General features: G+C 35.4%; 2 protein-coding genes across 2 annotated transcripts; both read left to right on the top strand.

Moving 5' to 3' along the window:
- Positions 1-1,102: 1,102 nt before the first annotated feature.
- On the top strand, positions 1,103-7,194 carry LOC114532920 (proteoglycan 4-like). Its single transcript, XM_028554506.1, has 5 exons — positions 1,103-1,223; positions 2,024-2,253; positions 4,604-4,658; positions 5,856-6,722; positions 7,166-7,194. Exons 1-5 carry the CDS (start codon positions 1,103-1,105, stop codon positions 7,192-7,194), a joined length of 1,302 nt encoding a protein of 433 aa, XP_028410307.1.
- Positions 7,195-11,091: 3,897 nt separating this feature from the next.
- Positions 11,092-17,798, top strand: LOC114532964. Its single transcript, XM_028554549.1, has 5 exons — positions 11,092-11,319; positions 12,163-12,392; positions 13,999-14,059; positions 16,495-16,693; positions 17,388-17,798. Exons 1-5 carry the CDS (start codon positions 11,199-11,201, stop codon positions 17,626-17,628), a joined length of 852 nt encoding a protein of 283 aa, XP_028410350.1. The 5' UTR covers positions 11,092-11,198; the 3' UTR covers positions 17,629-17,798.
- The last annotated feature ends 319 nt before the right edge of the window (positions 17,799-18,117 follow it).

Raw genomic sequence — 18,117 nt, 5'->3', positions numbered from 1 at the left:
TTGGCTATGCTACTGATCCTAATAGATTGTGTTTATTGAAGTAAAACACGGGAGAGATAATTTGATCTAAATCATGTATCAGTTTGAAACTGAACATTGTAGCGGTCAAATTTTAAGCGCGACATGGCAGCACACGCATTTTCAATCACTGTTGCTCATGTTAGAGCTACAAATGGCGCCCCCTTTTTTAATTTTCCCGGTAAATCATGTATAGGCCAGTACGCCCTAGCCTCCTCCGCAGGCATCTCTATGTATTTATATTAGGCATTTATACTTAGCTTGGGTTAGCTGTGTCGGGGATACAAATGCCTAATATAAATACATAAGAGATGCCTGCGGAGGAGGCTAAGTACGCCCCTGGAGGAGTGAAAAAATGTGTAAATTGATAATATTGTGCAGAAATTTATTTGTCTACGATTTTTGGTCATATCATTCAAGCTTGATATTATACAGCAATAACCCATCTCTAATGAAAAATACAAACGGCAGAAGTGGCAGGTGATATCAACCTATTTCATTATTGTTTGGACTATCCTAACAACCCAGATTGGACGCGGATACGATCAAAAACTCTAGTGCATGCTAACTGCCAAAAGAGCAATTTTACGTCATATATACTTTAACTTTCTGAATATAACGCTGAAATTATTAAGTGTAATGATGAATTTCGCTTCGGTCGAAACATAATGAAACTGCATGAGGTGAGACTGAAAAGCAATTAAGGAGTAGCTTAACCAATAAGAATGAATCGCTTGCAATAATACTTTTAACAAAGCAATAACAGAACTAAATATTTACTAATTTGGCGTCACACTAACTTTAACGTGATGTATAACTGATTAACAATTTTAATGGTTTTCAGTGGCAGGTGTCAAATAACAGACGTAGCTACACTCAACGAATGACCACCTAACACATACTCTCTAACACAGTCTCGCGACATCAAGAAAGCATACCGTAGTGAAGCATCAATACCGCGTTATATATATATATATATATATAGCTTTTGATTCCAGCTGGTGTACATTTCTAGCGTTTAAAGAGCGAAAAGTTACTTTTATACAATTGGAATTTGCAAGTCTCTAGAATTTCATTGACAGAAATGGCAGAAACGTCTTTATTAGTTTCTTCACTTTTGAGATTCATTCTTTTGTTACTGGTATTCTTGAATCTTTATACCCTTGGACAAAAGCAAAGTTTGTGCTATGAAGGACCAAGACAAGGTAGGTTTCGTTTAAGGATTTGCGGCACGAAACGACAAGCCACATGTTAGTCTTTCGAAGCAACTGCATGTGTCGAAAGGCAGAATACATGATTAAAATAATCGTGAGGACTCGTAAGGATGGTGTCTTGTGCTTGTTCAAAGCTGTTAATTCTATTCGACTTGTGAACCGAACTGCTCCCACAATGTCACAGGTCAATGTGACATAGTTCGGGTAATCGTTTATTTATTGTGCACATACGACGACTTTGTAGTGGTTTTTACAAACGGATTGCTCGCAATTAAATGACATAACCCAAGTCATAGCAAAGTCGGTTGGCTATATATGATTCCCTCAAAACATTGGATGATGTTTCCAACGTAAATTACATCTTCCTTATATCATAGCAACAAGGAAAATATCTCAGGGGCCGGTTGTATGAAAGGCGGATAGCGCTATATCCATCGAATAGTGATTTTTTCAACAGCTCTAAAAGACTAAAAATGCTCGAAAAGCTATAAAATTTCATTTTTGGAACAGCAATTATTAAAGAGGATCCTTGATTTAGGATTACTAAGATTTAATCAAAGTTATAGCAAACAACGGGTGATTTTAAAGCGATTGAAAAACGACTATCCGGTGGATAGCGCTATCCGGCTTTCATACAACCGGCCCCTGATGTCTAATTTTGCAGGAATAAACATAGACCGATCAATTTCATTTTCAATATTTTGGTATTAGAAATGGTTCCTTGGAAAAAATATATGGACTGATGTTGACTTTCTATCAGTAAAAATGAATTAAAACCTGTCTTTACACAGATCATCGTTTGAAAACCACTGTGGCAAAATATGTCCACGCTTTGACGGGAGGAGAATGTATTTTATTTTGCATGCGTGACGATGAGTCGTGTAGAGCAATTAACTTCAATAAATCCTCGACGTCTAAAGATAATTGCGAATTCCTCAAAGACACCGCCTCAGAAATGTCCAAAGATGATTTACACGAAAATGAAGACTATGATTACTACACATTACTCAGTCCTACAAGGGTAAATAATTATGTACAATTCTTTTGACCGGTAGCACCATTAACAGGCGCCCGTTTTTACTGTGCAATTGTTTCGATGCCGAGCAGCTGTTCAAAAATTGCTGAACCACGCGAAAGAGGAAAAGAAATTGTTTTCTTATAATTTCTAAGATATTGAAGTAATTGGACCATATTAGATACCAACGCAAAGAATTTGTATTTTGAGTATCTTGACAGAATAGAACTATAATATACAGGGTGTCTCAAAAAAAACGCAACCACTTGAATATGCAAGAATATTAATATTGTTCGGGTTTGCACCATAGTTCAGTTAAAATGACTTTTAGCAATTTAAATGAAGGATTAAGAGCCATTTTCAATTCCCAGAGGTGCTTATCTATTGCGCTTTAGAGCTGTATTAATGTTCTTGCATATTTAAGTGTTGCGTTTTTTTAGACACCCTATATATAACAAACGATTGATGCGGCGGTAGTGTGTTACAGTCGTGCCAATAGAAGCGTTCCGAAAAATGTTGACCAGTTCATTTCCTAACTTGAATGAACACATTTGCACAATTCCTCAACAATTTGAAATGTTCCTTAAAAAGTTCCCAACTTCCTGTTTCATTGACCAATCAGATTGCTCAAAAATAAAATATAAAATTTGATTGGTCAATGAAACAGGAAGTTAGGAACTTTCTAAGGAACTTTTTAAATTGTTGAGGAACTTCTCAAATGTGTTCCTTCAAGTTAGGAAATGAACTGGTCAACATTTTTCGGAACGCTTCTATTGGCACGACTGTAATAATTCATGTTCATAAACTATAGTATGTGAACAATACATTTGAAAAAAATAATTAATTATGACTATTTTGCATTACTGACAGGTTTCATATTTTGCATTATAATAAGCCAACCTGGCCTCGTTCTCGTTCCTGAAAACAAAAGAAATGTTTTACAACGAAAACGAGATTAATGGACTTTTTGCATAATCGACCACAGGTGGTGTCACATATTTCGACCTCAATGGACCTTTTTCATAATAGACCAACTTTTTATTTAATTAGGCAACAAAAAAGTGCATACTCATACTAAATTTTGCAAAATTACCAAGTTTGGCTTCAAGATACAAGATATTGTAAAGTACGGAGTATATATATACGGCCTTAAGCGTGTAACTAAATTATAGTTAAACGTTTCCGGCCATAGTAAAAAGGTATACAAAATGGGTTACCTCGCAGGGCTATATTTTCCGTAATACTTGACATTTTGTGGCCACACTTGCAATTATACTAATTTCGGTATGCTGGTTTTAGCTGTGGTGATTTCTTTTCTTATTATAAAAGTGGTCAGTATACATGCTATATACATTCTGAGAGAAAAATACTTCTATCATTCCGAGCAAAATACGCGATTCAAACTTGTCTATTTACATCACTAGTTCATATATTTGCCTTGTTGATTTTTCGTCATAAAATGTAACATATTCACACAGGTCAAATCATGGCCACGGTAAATAACTTGCGACTGGCTTGATTTATTACATTTCTCTTATCGCTGTGTCCAACAGGAAGCTTTGTGTTTGAGCTATGAAATTATTTTCGCTTCTCTCAAAAAGATCGAGCACGATTTGCCGGTCTATTGTTCAGTCTTTTACACGTTCATTCGCACAAAAGGAAACATTTCAAGTCGTTTAACACTTTCTATTAAGAAAGTCGCAAAGGTAATGATTTCATAATGAAAGTATTTAAGCCCTCACTTATGATCTCACAATCTCTGGCAGGCCCACAGTCACTGGACACGATTCGGTAAGGCGACGCGAATTTTCCATTTTTAGAAGCAAATAAATTCAATTCTGAACGGACAGAGATATGAGTACCAGACCAGTCGAAAGGTACTATTCAGTAACTAGTTTCCTCTCACTCACTACTTTTCCTCAAACCTAAACCTGATAAAACTAAGGCGTAAAACAAATAATATAAAGCGCGATTCATGTACAGAGTTGTTAGATATGGAAATATTTGAGGCCAAATTGTCATTAGTGCTACCACCTTAGGATAGGAACTAGCTAGTGTGATGTTGTTTGCATCGAATATATAGCTATCTACTAACCCTGTTCATATGCAATGTTAATTCGTGCGTTCATTTTTTCATCATATACCACTTGTCAAAGTTTGGTGTTCGTAGCATTTCATTTGTCGAGAGCGAATCACGTGAGAGTGACAAAATTTTGATGTCGCCCACGCGAGCCCCCTGCAGAGTTTGATAACGTCTAATCTCATGGGAAATAACAACTTTAATCACCCTTGGGTCCAAAAAACATAATGTTTTCATCGGTCGCAGTAAATAAGTGTTTTATGTTTTTCTTTCCAGAAGCCTCAAAATGTTTCTTCAAAGACTAAGCCGTCCCAGATAACACAAACCTCAGGTAAGCTTTACTGAGTAAGAACTGCAACGAGCTTGCAATAGAGTAAAGAGTGTGGAGATAGAACATAGAGCACAAATCTTCGCTAATCTTGTTGACAGAAAACAAAAACTATAATTAACAAGCACACTTAAATTAAACTGAATAGAATTTTTTCCTGGTATACTATGCATAATGAAGCTTACATTTACTTTATGAATGGATGTGCTTCTTTAGGCAGTGTCCGGGGTATTGAAATCTATAAACCTGGCAGTGACTTAATAGTATTTCGCACTTTGTAATGTAATTCTGGCGGGCAACTCCCCAAATCGACACGAAATAACACTCGAAAACAGTTGATTTATTCATGCCTTATAACATTGTTGAGACAGCAAAGAAAGAAAATCCCATGATACAACCACCGAAGAGCAAGTCGCGTAGTCATAAGTAACATTTCATTTATGTAATCTGAGACTACTCATATCTGAGTATTCAAAACACGATAATTTTACTGAGATGTTTTATACTACAGCACAGAAAACTCTGACGGGAAAAATGAATCTTCATAATCTCAACCACGAAGTAAATTTCAAAGTAAAAATCATGCAAATTAAAATAGATATTCATACCACCATATATATAATATATTCATATACTGCCAATTTAGAGTAAAATCTCTAAAAACGGACATTCAAAACTTAAAACTAACTACTAAGTGTAAGTCCCTCGAGTACGAACTGAGAATCCATGCTAAGCTCTCAAATTTTCTATCGAAATATAAATTTTCAATTTATATAGTTGAGTCTCTTATGACAAAAATAAAAAATTCCCCAACCAGGCAACACAGAAGGATATAATTTAAAATGCAGTGTAACAACTGCATAAAATAAACAAAAAACTTCTCGACGTTTCGACGTAATATAAGGGTTTTCGTCAGGAGAGTTAGTATGAAAAAGTCGCTGCCACGTTAATTCCTGGTTATACTTTAAATTTTTATACTGCAACATTCTCCTACTGCCAGTAAAATTCCTGGCAGCAAAAATATGAACACCAACATCTCAAATATACCTAGTGCATGGCTATGCATGTATACCGAACAATTAATTATACGCAAGTGAAAATTAAAACGATAGGTACTACTACAAAAATGATTACAGTTTTGTATATATTATAGTTTTTACGTGCCATAATATCATAACAACGTTTATTGTCCTTTTGTAGCAAAATCTGTGGTAACAAAAAAGGGAAGCTCACCAACTAAGCACTCTGTGGTAACAAAAAAGGGAAGCTCACCAACTAAGCACTCTGTGGTAACAAAAATGGGAAGCTCACCAACTAAGCACTCTGTGGTAACAAAAAAGGGAAGCTCACCAACTAAGCACTCTGTGGTAACAAAAAAGGGAAGCTCGCCAACTAAACACTCTGTGGTAACAAAAAAGGGAAGCTCACCAACTAAGCCCTCTGTGGTAACAAAAAAGGGAAGCTCACCAACTAAGCACTTTGTGGTAACAAAAAAGGGAAGCTCACCAACTAAACACTCTGTGCTAACAAAAAAGGGAAGCTCACCAACTAAGCCCTCTGTGGTAACAAAAAAGGAAAGCTCACCAACTAAGCACTCTGTGATAACAAAAAAGGAAAGCTCACCAACTAAGCACTCTGTGATAACAAAAAAGGAAAGCTCACCAACTAAGCCCTCTGTGCTAACAAAAAAGGGAAGCTCACCAACTAAGCACTCTGTGCTAACAAAAAAGGAAAGCTCACCAACTAAGCACTCTGTGATAACAAAAAAGGAAAGCTCACCAACTAAGCACTCTGTGATAACAAAAAAGGAAAGCTCACCAACTAAGCCCTCTGTGCTAACAAAAAAGGGAAGCTCACCAACTAAGCACTCTGTGGTAACAAAAAAGGAAAGCTCACCAACTAAGCACTCTGTGATAACAAAAAAGGAAAGCTCACCAACTAAGCACTCTGTGATAACAAAAAAGGAAAGCTCACCAACTAAGCACTCTGTGCTAACAAAAAAGGAAAGCTCACCAACTAAGCACTCTGTGGTAACAAAAAAGGGAAGCTCGTCAACTAAGCAACCAAGTAAGTCACAAACAATTAACTAAAATCGAGTGTAGTGAAAAAGAGTTTATAGCAGACTGTAAAACAACGATCTTCCGCTGTCCTTGGTCAGATTACGTAGATTTAATTTCTTTGTGAATGTAATTAAATGTGTTATGACAGTTGAGAAGTCAACCAAGAAAGAGCTGCATACAAATTTTCTGTTTTCGTGTTCGATTATACCAATTTTGTTGGCCAATTTGTGCATTGTTATGCATGTGTCTTTGAATGAATTGATTTTCATCTACGCCAAAAAAAACATGGCGCCGAAAGTTATAAATATTGAATATCCAGTTGAAAGGATAAATATAATAACAACGAATTCACGTAGAGATATAACGTGTTCCGTGGTGGTTGAAATTCTAATTATCGAATTAATAATTAAATATTTAATTGTTCAATAAAATATTGATTTTCATCTATAGGGTATTGCACACCCATGTTCGATAATTAATTCTAAGAAATACAAGCACAGCAAGTATGATTTTTTCAGCTTGCTTGTTCAAATCGGATAAAAAAATGCCGAAGACCGCATTTTTTTCTAAAAAACCAACCTCGTGCCCAGAGTCTTTGTGCAAAAAACACAATCTTGCGCTACTTGAATGCTTAAGCCAAATTATAATCAAACCTCGTCGTTTGCTTGAAACAAAATCCCCATTGTCAATGGAGATTAATCTCGACTTTCTCAAGAATCCTTCAAAGTTGATTGCAGGCTACTGCAGCGGTTTTTTGCTTTTTTATAGTATATCTATCACCCACGGTCCTGCGGTTTATAAAGTTAATGACATCAAACGACCCGCGCTTCTACTTCAATGCTTTCGAAGATGGCAGTTTGTTTGTTAAAGTTTAGTCAACCAATAATCCTTTTCTGTTAAAAATTCTCATGATTATTAGCCACAAGCAGTCACAAGGAAAATATGAGGACGTTTGCTAGTTTGCATTTTATCAAATCAGGATTGTCAGAAGCAATATTGATTAATTGGCGTCTAAAAATTCCTTGCAAATCAAACGGTTGTTGATGTTATAATAAAAATTTGTCACAACTGGAGTGAATGAGCTTTAAGTTACCACAAAATCAGATTTATCAAACTCATTAAACATACAAAACGATCTCTGACGATTGGTGCGTTTATGCCTTTAGAAGACATTTATCAAGTGTAAACCTTTTTGACACACCCGACCTGCGTGCATGTATACTTCTAACAAGAGCTATTCTCTGTAAAGGTCCTAATAGAATTTCCATAAGTTTCCTTCTAATTTTCGCCCTGTCGAGAAAATATTTTAGAATTTAAAATACCTGCCTCACGTGCATTTCACCCGCAAGTAGTATAGTTCGAAATTTTATGCATGCAATAATTTGAATAATATAATTTCTTACAGTTTCGGGATGACCAATATATCTTGCCCTCACAATTACTTTTTGAGCGGTTTTCATGACTATGTACGCGATCACTTTCTGTGGATCGACGCAAATTCAGTATGGGTCAGAATGTTATAATGAAACAACAGGCGATGAAAACAGATTGATTTGTTCAAAACCTGGGTATTTTATCGTTGGATTTCAAATGGAAAATAGGGAATTTCGCATCGACAAACTTCAATGCTGTAACATGAGACAATGCGGTAACTAATGTCTTACGATAAGATTTCAGCGTATCTCTAAATGTACAATAATATCCTTATTTATTACCTGTATACTTATCCTTATTTTTAAATTTGCACTGCTGATAGAACGTAATGAAAGTTGTTCCTAAAACACCCTCGTGCATGTAGTTACTTCTAACAATTTTAATAGCTTACCCTATTTCTCTTCTCAATTTTGGAAAGCCCTATGCAACAAAGCACAGGGAACAATTTTCAACATTTAACGTCTTGTTTGTTCAAGCCAAAAACAAGTACTAGTTACAGCATGGAAACAACTAGTTACCGTATGGAAACAACGTTTCTTCCACTCGCCATCTTTCACCTCTTCAATTGGTATTAGCTTATTCCAAGAGGACGTATTTGCTTATCTTTGTTGCTCTCTATGTTTTTCATTCTCATACTATAAAAAGTGCGATTATAGTATTTGTAAATATATACCGATATACCATAAATTAATTATACCGAACGTAGCTTTAGTTACTTGCATATACTGCACTTTTTTGACACTCAGTTTGGCTAGAGTCGATTTAATTCATCTTTAATGCAGTATTGCATTTATTAAAGGTATACTAAAGTTTATTCGAGTGGGCATGCATGGTCCAATGGGAAATTCCTGTGATAAGTAAGCACAGATCCAATGCACCTAGCTGCTTGGTCACAGAATGAGACTCTGCAAAAAACAATTAAAAAAAAGTTCACGTTTTCGTACCATTCGACTTTGTTCTTTTCACTGAGACGTTGCTCGCATCAAAGAGATTATGGATAACATTGGATGCGATTTTGCTTACGTAAAATTCAATTTTATCTTTTAACTACTGTTTTTTGTTTCGAATTTCATTAATTCAACATATTGGAATTTTGTTAGTTTGGTTTTATTGAGTATTATACATTAGATGCACGGCAAAAGATTGATCAAGTTGTCGCATCAGGGGTGAACAATGTTGTGCTGCACCCTGGGAACAGTATTGTTAACAATGTTGTTGAACCTTGTTGAATCATCAGTGTTGATGCAAACACGATCCAATGTTGTTGTAAAAAGTTGCAACAACATTCATGCTGCAACAAGCTTCAACAACATTGTTAACAAGGGACATGGCGCAGCTCTCGGAAGCTTTCGTCCTTTCCGTGGATTCCGCAACCTCCGTATGTACTTCGAGCCCATTTTGCTAACGTCAAATGCATTTTATCATCCAACTACAGTTTGCGGTTTTCGCAATTTATTACAGCCGTCCCAGCAACTGAAGCGTTCCGAAATATATCAAGCAACTCATTGTTTTGCTCAAATTTATTAGTTGGCTTACGAACTTCATCAAATATTTGAAAAACTCCTAACTTCCCGTTTCGAATTGACCAATCATATGCGTCTATTTATTTTATTATCCAATAGGATTAGAGATTGGTCATTTCGAAACCGGAAGTTTTTAAGAGTTTTTCAAGGAGTTTCCTAAAATATTCTATGAACTCCATAAGCCAACTGATAAATTTGAGCAAATGAATAACTTGAGTAACTATTTTTCGGAACGCTTCTATTGCAGCGACTGTAATTCAAGCGACACGTTTCTGCCTAAATTATAGTTGCGGCCATAGAAATGCTGCGAAAAACATGTATCGTTTGACTTACACAGTCACTAAAATACCTTATACGAAACTCCCTGAAACTCTGTTTGTTTTCATTGAGTAATTATTTATCCAAAAAATACAAATTAAGTATATACATCTCTCTGAGACGGCCGCTTCCGAAATACGTTCGACAAGAGCAGAAAATACTAGTGTTATAACAGGTATATAACCCTAATTTCGAGAAAGTGTTTTTATAACCTTATACAAAAACTGAAATATTTTATTCTCGAAAGAAATCTGACTAAAACCTTTCTTCCATCTCTGTGCTTAACTTTTCATCCATTTCCAGCAAGTAATGAACCAAATGACCCAGCAGGTGATAAAACTCGTTCTCTAGTGTACGTAACCTGCCGAAAGAGCAATTTTAAATGATACTTTAACATTCTGATTATAACGCCGAACTTAGAATTAGTGGTTACAAATGTCCTGCAATCATTGTTTCTTATACCACCACAGTTACTTTCATGCTATTTTGAATTTGTTTGAATTTTGCACAACTTTATTTCGTAGTTCGGGTCAAAGCAACATGAAACGGCATTAGGTGAGTTTGAAATACCATCATATAAGGTCTATAACCTAATATCCTAGGGCCGGTTGTATCAAGCCCGTTTAGTTTAAACGAAGGATAGTTCAAAATAGAAAGCAAGTCTAACGTTTTATTCAACAAGCTAACCAAATGTTTTTGCCCTTAATACTGTTTACAACTACACCATACTCTGTGCATAATATTTAAGTTGACTTATTCAATTCGAAAGATTTGAGTGAATGAGTGAGCGTTATTTTATTTTGACTTATCCACCGTTTAAACTTTTCCACCGTTTAAGCTAAACGGGCTTGACACAACCGGCACCTGCAAGATAGCGACTGGCGTAGCCAATAAGAATGCATCATTTTCAATAATACTGAGAACTAAGCAATAACATATGTAATTATTTACTATAACTAGCATAACACTGACTTAATTAAGACTTTAAGATCTGAACTGGTCAACAATTTTAATTAGCAGGTGTCAAACGACCGTTGGACGCAACATTAATATATATAGACATAATTTATCATGCACGTAACACAAACTGTCTGTCGACATCAAGAAAGTGTTATATTTTTCTAAAGCTGGTGTACATCTCTGGCGCTGAAAGGAAGAGTGAAAAGTAATTCTCATACATTTGCAAGACATCTGAGTTGAAACTGGCCATGGCAGCTACGCGTTTACGTGGTTCTGTGCTTTTGAGATTCGGTCTTTTGTTAATGCTATTTTTGAATTTTTATGCTTTTGAACAAAGGCAAAGTCTGTGCTATGAAGGACCAAAAGAAGGTAGGTTTCAATATTGTACGTTTGCATGGTGACATAAAATCTGTAAATTATAGCTTGTAGGTATTTATAATGATATACTGCTAAGATAATGCTATTGCATGCACTGTCACTGATGAAGGCCCGGGTTAACTGACCGAAAGCTTTAAATTTAATTAAATACTTACATGGCATGTATGTATACTTAAGGTAGGTTTCGTTTAAGAATTTGCGACACGAAGGGCAAGCTACACATCTCGCCTCAAGTTAGCCTTTCGAAGCAATTGTACAGCTGATTGTAAGACAGGATTCATATGATTAAAATAAGGAAGTCGTGAGAATGATGTCTTGCATGTGCTTGTTCAAAGTTGTTTATTCTATTCGACGTGTGAACCGAATCGTTCGCATGATGTGAGAAGTCAATTCGATTTAATGTAGCATGGTTCGGTTAGTCATTCAATTATTGTGCCTGTGAAACGATGCTTTATACATTTATGCGGCGATTTTTCAAACGAATTGATCGAAATTCACGAAATGAGATATCTATCAAGGTAGAACGACGTACGCCGGTCGGCAACAATTCTTAGAACAGCTGATAATCTTCCCAACCGGCAACCACGCAATAATATTTTCAACGTCAATGACACTTTCTTTATATATATAGCAACAAGAAAAATATCTCAGATATCTAAATTTTGCAGGAATAAACTTAGACCAATCAATTTATTTCCAGTATTTTGGTTTTCTATGGTTCCTTGGAAAAAACTATCTATAGTAAACTAACATATTGTAGGCTTTCTATAAAAGAAATAAATTATAATCTTAATCATTTTAACAGCTGCAATGAACGATTTTTTCGTTACACAGATCATCGTTTGAACACCACAGTGGCAAAATATGTGCACGCTTTGACGGGAGGAGAATGTATTTTATTTTGCATGCGTGACGATGAGTCGTGTAGAGCAATTAACTTCAATAAATCCTCGACGTCTGAAAAAAATTGCGAATTCCTCAAAGATACCGCCTCAGAAATGTCGCAAGATGATTTACACAAAGATGAAGACTATGATTACTACACATTACTCAGTCCCACCAGGGTAAATATTCACAATTTTTCTTAAATTCACAAGTAATAAACTCTGTAAATAACTGTGACCGGTAAATACATTAGGCTATAGCACCATTTTTAGGCTCCGTGCGATTTTTTCGATGCCGAGCAGCTGTGTTATCCGAGATCGCTGTCCGCCAGGATAATATGCCGACACGCGAGATAAAGAAAAGGGAATTGTTTTCGTGCATTTTCTAAGAAATTCGACCATGTTGGATTCATATCATTTTTCTGGGGAATGTATATTTTACCATTTAAGACGTTTATTGCAATTTCCGTCGCTTTATTGCAAATTTTTGTCGCGTCACTAACGCATTTCTAGCTCCTGGGCCTCGTTCTTACCCCTGAAATTGAAATAAATATTTTACTAGAAATATAGCATGCAGCAACCCCTCCCTATTTCAAACCAAGTACACAAAATACCTAAACTTATATTGCAATGACATTAAACTCAAATATATTTTACCAAGTATATTATAGCTAATGTTTCCACGGTTCTCTGAAAATGATCAAAAGCAAAAAATTAAATAAATAAACGGCGTACAACGCTGAAAATTATACAAATACAGCTCATCCTTACGCGAAACAAATACGAAATAAAAAAAGTAAACACGCACCCTTTGAAAACACTTTGAGCTTGCAGATTTTGAAATATTTCTCTTACACAACTTTGCCTTGACTGTATCCATGCTCTTCTTTGCTGTCTGCCATGCTTCATATATCTTGTTTCGTCCCCTTTAATTTTGCACAAAGTTTATGAAACGCTTTTACAAAAAGGTTTACGAATTGATTACCAGTCGTTACTCGCGCGTGCGCATGACTTACAAAAGCACCCAGCGTCGAGCATCCATGACATAGAATTTGGACAACTTTGGATTAAGCTATGTTCTCCCGGGGCCGGAAGTAATTCTTAATCTCTGAAAATATTTTATAACCAAAATGAGGTAAGAATACGAAAGAAATTTCTGATTCCAAGACCACCTCTCACAGTTTTAGGCACGGATTGACGCAATTAGTAGAGTGATGACTGTTAGAATATCGCACAGACAATGATTTAATAATAACGAAGATAAATGAGACTATTCATTTCCTAATATGTATAGTCTTAGCCAGTGGCGTAACTAAAACGATAATTTGGGGGAGGGTGAATTTTAATATAATTATTCAGTCCTGCCCGACGGATTTCTATTGAAAGATTTCACAAAAGAAATACGTAGGGCTGAACTGGATATATGAATATTCACCCCAATCTCCCGCATTTATCGTTTTAGTTACGCCACTGGTCTTAGCTGCATCGATCGAGACGACTGAAAGACGGCTTCTTAATTATGATTTGCATTTCAAGTAATAGTTACGAATAATCACTTCCTCTGCTGTTATAACATTAAGATAACATGAAACAACCAAATGCGAAACAAATTACGAGAAAAGCAGTAGAAATTGTGATAGTGGAGTTGTTCTTTCACTCATTTCTTCTCTTTCCGTGTATATGTTTCTGTTTTTGCTTTTCAATTCATTTTCCAGTTTCCTTTAACCTAAACATTTTAAAAACTAAGTAAAATCGTTGTGTAATGTTGCACGGTTGTTTATTTCAGAACCCTCCGTATGTTTCTTCAAGCGCCAAGTCGATACAGACTACACGAGAAGGACAAACAGGTAAACTCTCATGATCATGGCATTTAGAATGTTATGAATTACCTTTTAATTGCGGGAACCACTGAGTATTTTCATAAAATACACAACAATAATAACTCCGGATAAAATTTGTAAACAACCGAACTTTGAAACTCTTTCGGTGTTTTATCTTTGCATGAGACAAAGCAGCCTGTTGTTGTGGTGTCCCAGTACACGATGAATTTACACGGTTGTTTACAAATTTTCATGCCCAAGGTGCTCCAAAGCATACATAGGAAAGACAGACAGATGCCTCTATACAAGACTCAACGAACATGCATCGACAGACAAACAATCAGAAATTTATAAACACATCAACACTTGTGAACAATTTAACCACCTGACAAATCTATTACAACTTAATATAGACGAACCCAGCACTGAACAATTTAATTTGACACTCTTCCTATTGAACAACTGTCACATCATAGATAGGGCTAAGCATTGGTCAAATCTACTGTTCAAAGAAATTACACATAGTATATACAACGCATGCACATGTAAATTAATCATTCCTGATGATGACTAAATAAAGTCGAAACGTTGAATCAAAATGCTTACTTTATTCGGAGGTACTATTGTCGTGTAAATTAACTTTTCTTTAATAATTATAATAACTTGTAGGTACACCACGTAAGTATTAAATACTGCAAAGCTTTCGGTCCGTTAACCCGGACCTTCATCAGTGCAATTACTTGAATACACGTTTGCGCGTCACTTAAATATCATGTTAGTCGTGATTAGTTTGCTCGCGCTATTAATTAAACGGTTTCATTTAATTAAGTTCTAATTAATGCGCGCGCCCTAGACAAGTATTTGACTAAGAGACACCGAAAAGAGCACGCCACGTACTATTAAGTGGCTTTCCCTCTTGGACGATAGTTTGATGTTTATAAATTTCAATAGATTCTCTCATTTTACGAGAGACAGTAAACTTATCGTTTGCTAAAATGGTAGCATCGTTCCATTTAATGCGATGATCATAAGTCCATGCATGGTGAGCTACTGCAGACTTATCCAGTTTACCTTTCTCGCAGTTCGTCTTATGTTCTTTAAGACGTATTGAGAGATTTCTACCGGTCTCTCCAATGTAAACCAAACCACATTCACATGGAATGCGGTACACACCAGGTTTCTGTTGTTCATCGACGCCATCCTTGTGTGTGTAAAGAGCGCGAAACAATTTGTTATTGCTAGAATGGTAAACTTGTATTCCAACTTCTTTTAAAATCCTAACGATTTTATATGAAGCTGGGCCAATATATGGTAAACAGACAGAGGATAGATATTCCGTGTCTTGCCTCTGTCTTTGCTGTTCATTCATAGCATGTTCTATGAATTTCTTAGGATAACCATTCATAAACTGGATAAGTCTGCAGTAGCTCACCATGCATGGACTTATGATCATCGCATTAAATGGAACGATGCTACCATTTTAGCAAACGATAAGTTTACTGTCTCTCGTAAAATGAGAGAATCTATTGAAATTTATAAACATCAAACTATCGTCCAAGAGGGAAAGCCACTTAATAGTACGTGGCGTGCTCTTTTCGGTGTCTCTTAGTCAAATACTTGTCTAGGGCGCGCGCATTAATTAGAACTTAATTAAATGAAACCGTTTAATTAATAGCGCGAGCAAACTAATCACGACTAACATGATATTTAAGTGACGCGCAAACGTGTATTCAAGTAATTGCACTGATGAAGGTCCGGGTTAACGGACCGAAAGCTTTGCAGTATTTAATACTTACGTGGTGTACCTACAATTGCAAGTTATTATAATTACTAAAGTCGCCATGCAATCATACAAGAAAATTATAACTTTTCTTTGTTAAGTTTTTCCTAAGAACAATTTTGTAATAACAAATATACTAAATTTTGCAATGTCGTTTAAATTTTTCTTTGCATGCAAGTTGATTTAAAACCTATACTTTATAGTTAGTGTTTGAAATGTATATATGTTTGTGTGTTTGGTCCCAAAAATTTCCCTTTTAAGGAATGAATGGGGAATGGCATAAGACATTTAGATAAACTTGTAATTCTTTGAAAACCTGCGGAACAATCTATGATAAAACTGTACAAATAAAGCAAATAAAAGTTAAAAATAATTTCTAGAAATTTTGTTATACAGCAGAGAGGAATTATTAATGAAGTTGAGCATAATGATATAGGCAAAAACTCAATTAACAATTTTTTAAATTTTATTACGCTATTAAAAATATAACGGACTTGAAATCTTATTGCTTTCGCCCTTGGCTTAATTGGATGAAATGCGCGTGCCTTGATGATGACATCTTAGCTTGGTATATTAACTACAATTACGCCGTAGCAGATACAAACGTGATAAATATATTTCTTTTGCATCGATCCTATGTTATATAAATCTGCAATTATTTAAAATATTTATTATCTTCTAGTTTCATCTCCAACATGTTCGAATGTAACAAAATCTGGTTCTAGTGTGAAATGTGGCGAAAATAACCAACACTTTGTCAAAAAGATATTTCGAAAACCCGGCAGCGAAGAACGTAAACTTGAATGTTGTAGCTCGTTATTAGCCTTCAGCAACCATAGCTGGGAGTGCGATAAGACAACAAATAAAATCACGGATCGAAAGTGAGTGTCAAAATACTCTCTCCTCCGCAGAGGTTATTTCAATATTTATTTATTATCTTGAAATCTTATTTAATATTTATTTAATATCTTGAAGTCTTATAATATTACGTTTAACGTGAGGGGTTCTGTAAAAAAGTGACGAAGGCGCGGAAAACGGAAGCAAAGGAGGGAACTTAATTGTTTCAATTTACACACCCAGCTTTTTCAAATACGATATATATAAAGGATTTAAACTTTTAAGTGTGCGTACGCGTGCATGGGAAAAACGCCCTAAGGGCTGCTTTTCGCTGTCGCGTTTTTTTTACCTGCAGAAATCTTTCAAAGCTTCAAAATTTTTATTGTTTAACACGTGCATGGGCAGGGGTGGATGCAGCACTAGTGCACTAATTTGCATGACACAAGAAAACTGCTCAAAATAGCCATTTTGTTTTGTAATTTAAATTAGTGCGATAGTGCTGGATCCACCCGTGTGCATGGGTCAACAGCTGTATACAAAAATAAGCGGAAAACTAATTTCTTAGGATTTATTCACCTAGCTTTTAAAAATATATGATATACGTAATGATTTAGTCTTTTACGCATGTATGTGTGTATGAAAAACGCATAAGTGGAATGCAGTCCATAGGATGTATTGCTCGTGTTACCGATTTGTGATTAAGATGCAACGCAATGATCTGTTTGTATTACCATACAGGAAAAACAAGTGGCTAAATTGCTCTGAAAATACCTATTTACATGGTTTGGCAACCAATGAAAAAAGTGGCGATTGTTGTGGCTCACCAAAAATTGGATATGGATCAAGTTGTCACTATGAAAAAATTACTTTTAAGCACGATAAATATTGTTCAAGTGTTGACGAGTTTATTGTTGGGTTTTATCGCATGGAGAATAAGATTGAAAAATTACGATGCTGTAAAATGGTTTTAAGTGCATGATGGTTCTCAGTAGAAATTAAACATATTCCCAAATATTATTTAAAATACCGGGAAATAGTATTTTAAGTCATAAAGACACAAATTTGTGTTAGTTGAGGGATTCCACAAAATCCTACAAAAATTTTATCAACTCGAGCATGGTAAAATATCTAGTGCATTCTTTTGACATGCTGGCCTAGAATACTAGTTTTATTAATTAAAATGGATGCGGTACATTCGTTAGATTCATTGCTAAAATTCTTGCTGAAAAATTCATTTGCTAATGATTTGCAAATTTAGCTGTCAGGCAATTTTTTTCCAAAAGCGTTTTGTAAACTTTATAAAAAATGAAAAGTGGAAGATGATAAGAAAATTGGTCACAGAACCTTTATTACGAAGAAGAAAGATAACCTTCATGAGTGAGCAGTGAGATAGGAACAGTTTAGCTATAATCTATAAGCTCTGACAAATGTGTTTTAATGAGGTAGGTACCGGTGTTTTGTATTATCC

The sequence above is a fragment of the Dendronephthya gigantea genome, unplaced genomic scaffold (genome assembly GCF_004324835.1).
Source record: "Dendronephthya gigantea isolate DGI-Jeju-01 unplaced genomic scaffold, DenGig_1.0 000082F, whole genome shotgun sequence".
In the NCBI taxonomy this organism is placed as follows: domain Eukaryota; kingdom Metazoa; phylum Cnidaria; class Anthozoa; order Malacalcyonacea; family Nephtheidae; genus Dendronephthya; species Dendronephthya gigantea.
The sequence above is the reverse complement of the archived record's forward strand: the minus strand, read 5'-3'. Positions and strand labels throughout refer to the sequence as shown.

What these genes read in the sequence shown, in the direction of transcription:
- LOC114532920 (XM_028554506.1), top strand. Translation starts at nt 1,103, where the DNA reads ATGGCAGAAACGTCTTTATTAGTTTCTTCACTTTTGAGATTCATTCTT. An exon ending in CTATGAAGGACCAAGACAAG is followed by an intron (nt 1,224 to 2,023) that starts GTAGGTTTCGTT and finishes GTCTTTACACAG; the next exon opens with ATCATCGTTTGAAAACCACT. An exon ending in CATTACTCAGTCCTACAAGG is followed by an intron (nt 2,254 to 4,603) that starts GTAAATAATTAT and finishes TTTTCTTTCCAG; the next exon opens with AAGCCTCAAAATGTTTCTTC.
- LOC114532964 (XM_028554549.1), top strand. Translation starts at nt 11,199, where the DNA reads ATGGCAGCTACGCGTTTACGTGGTTCTGTGCTTTTGAGATTCGGTCTT. An exon ending in CATTACTCAGTCCCACCAGG is followed by an intron (nt 12,393 to 13,998) that starts GTAAATATTCAC and finishes TGTTTATTTCAG; the next exon opens with AACCCTCCGTATGTTTCTTC. An exon ending in AATAAAATCACGGATCGAAA is followed by an intron (nt 16,694 to 17,387) that starts GTGAGTGTCAAA and finishes ATTACCATACAG; the next exon opens with GAAAAACAAGTGGCTAAATT.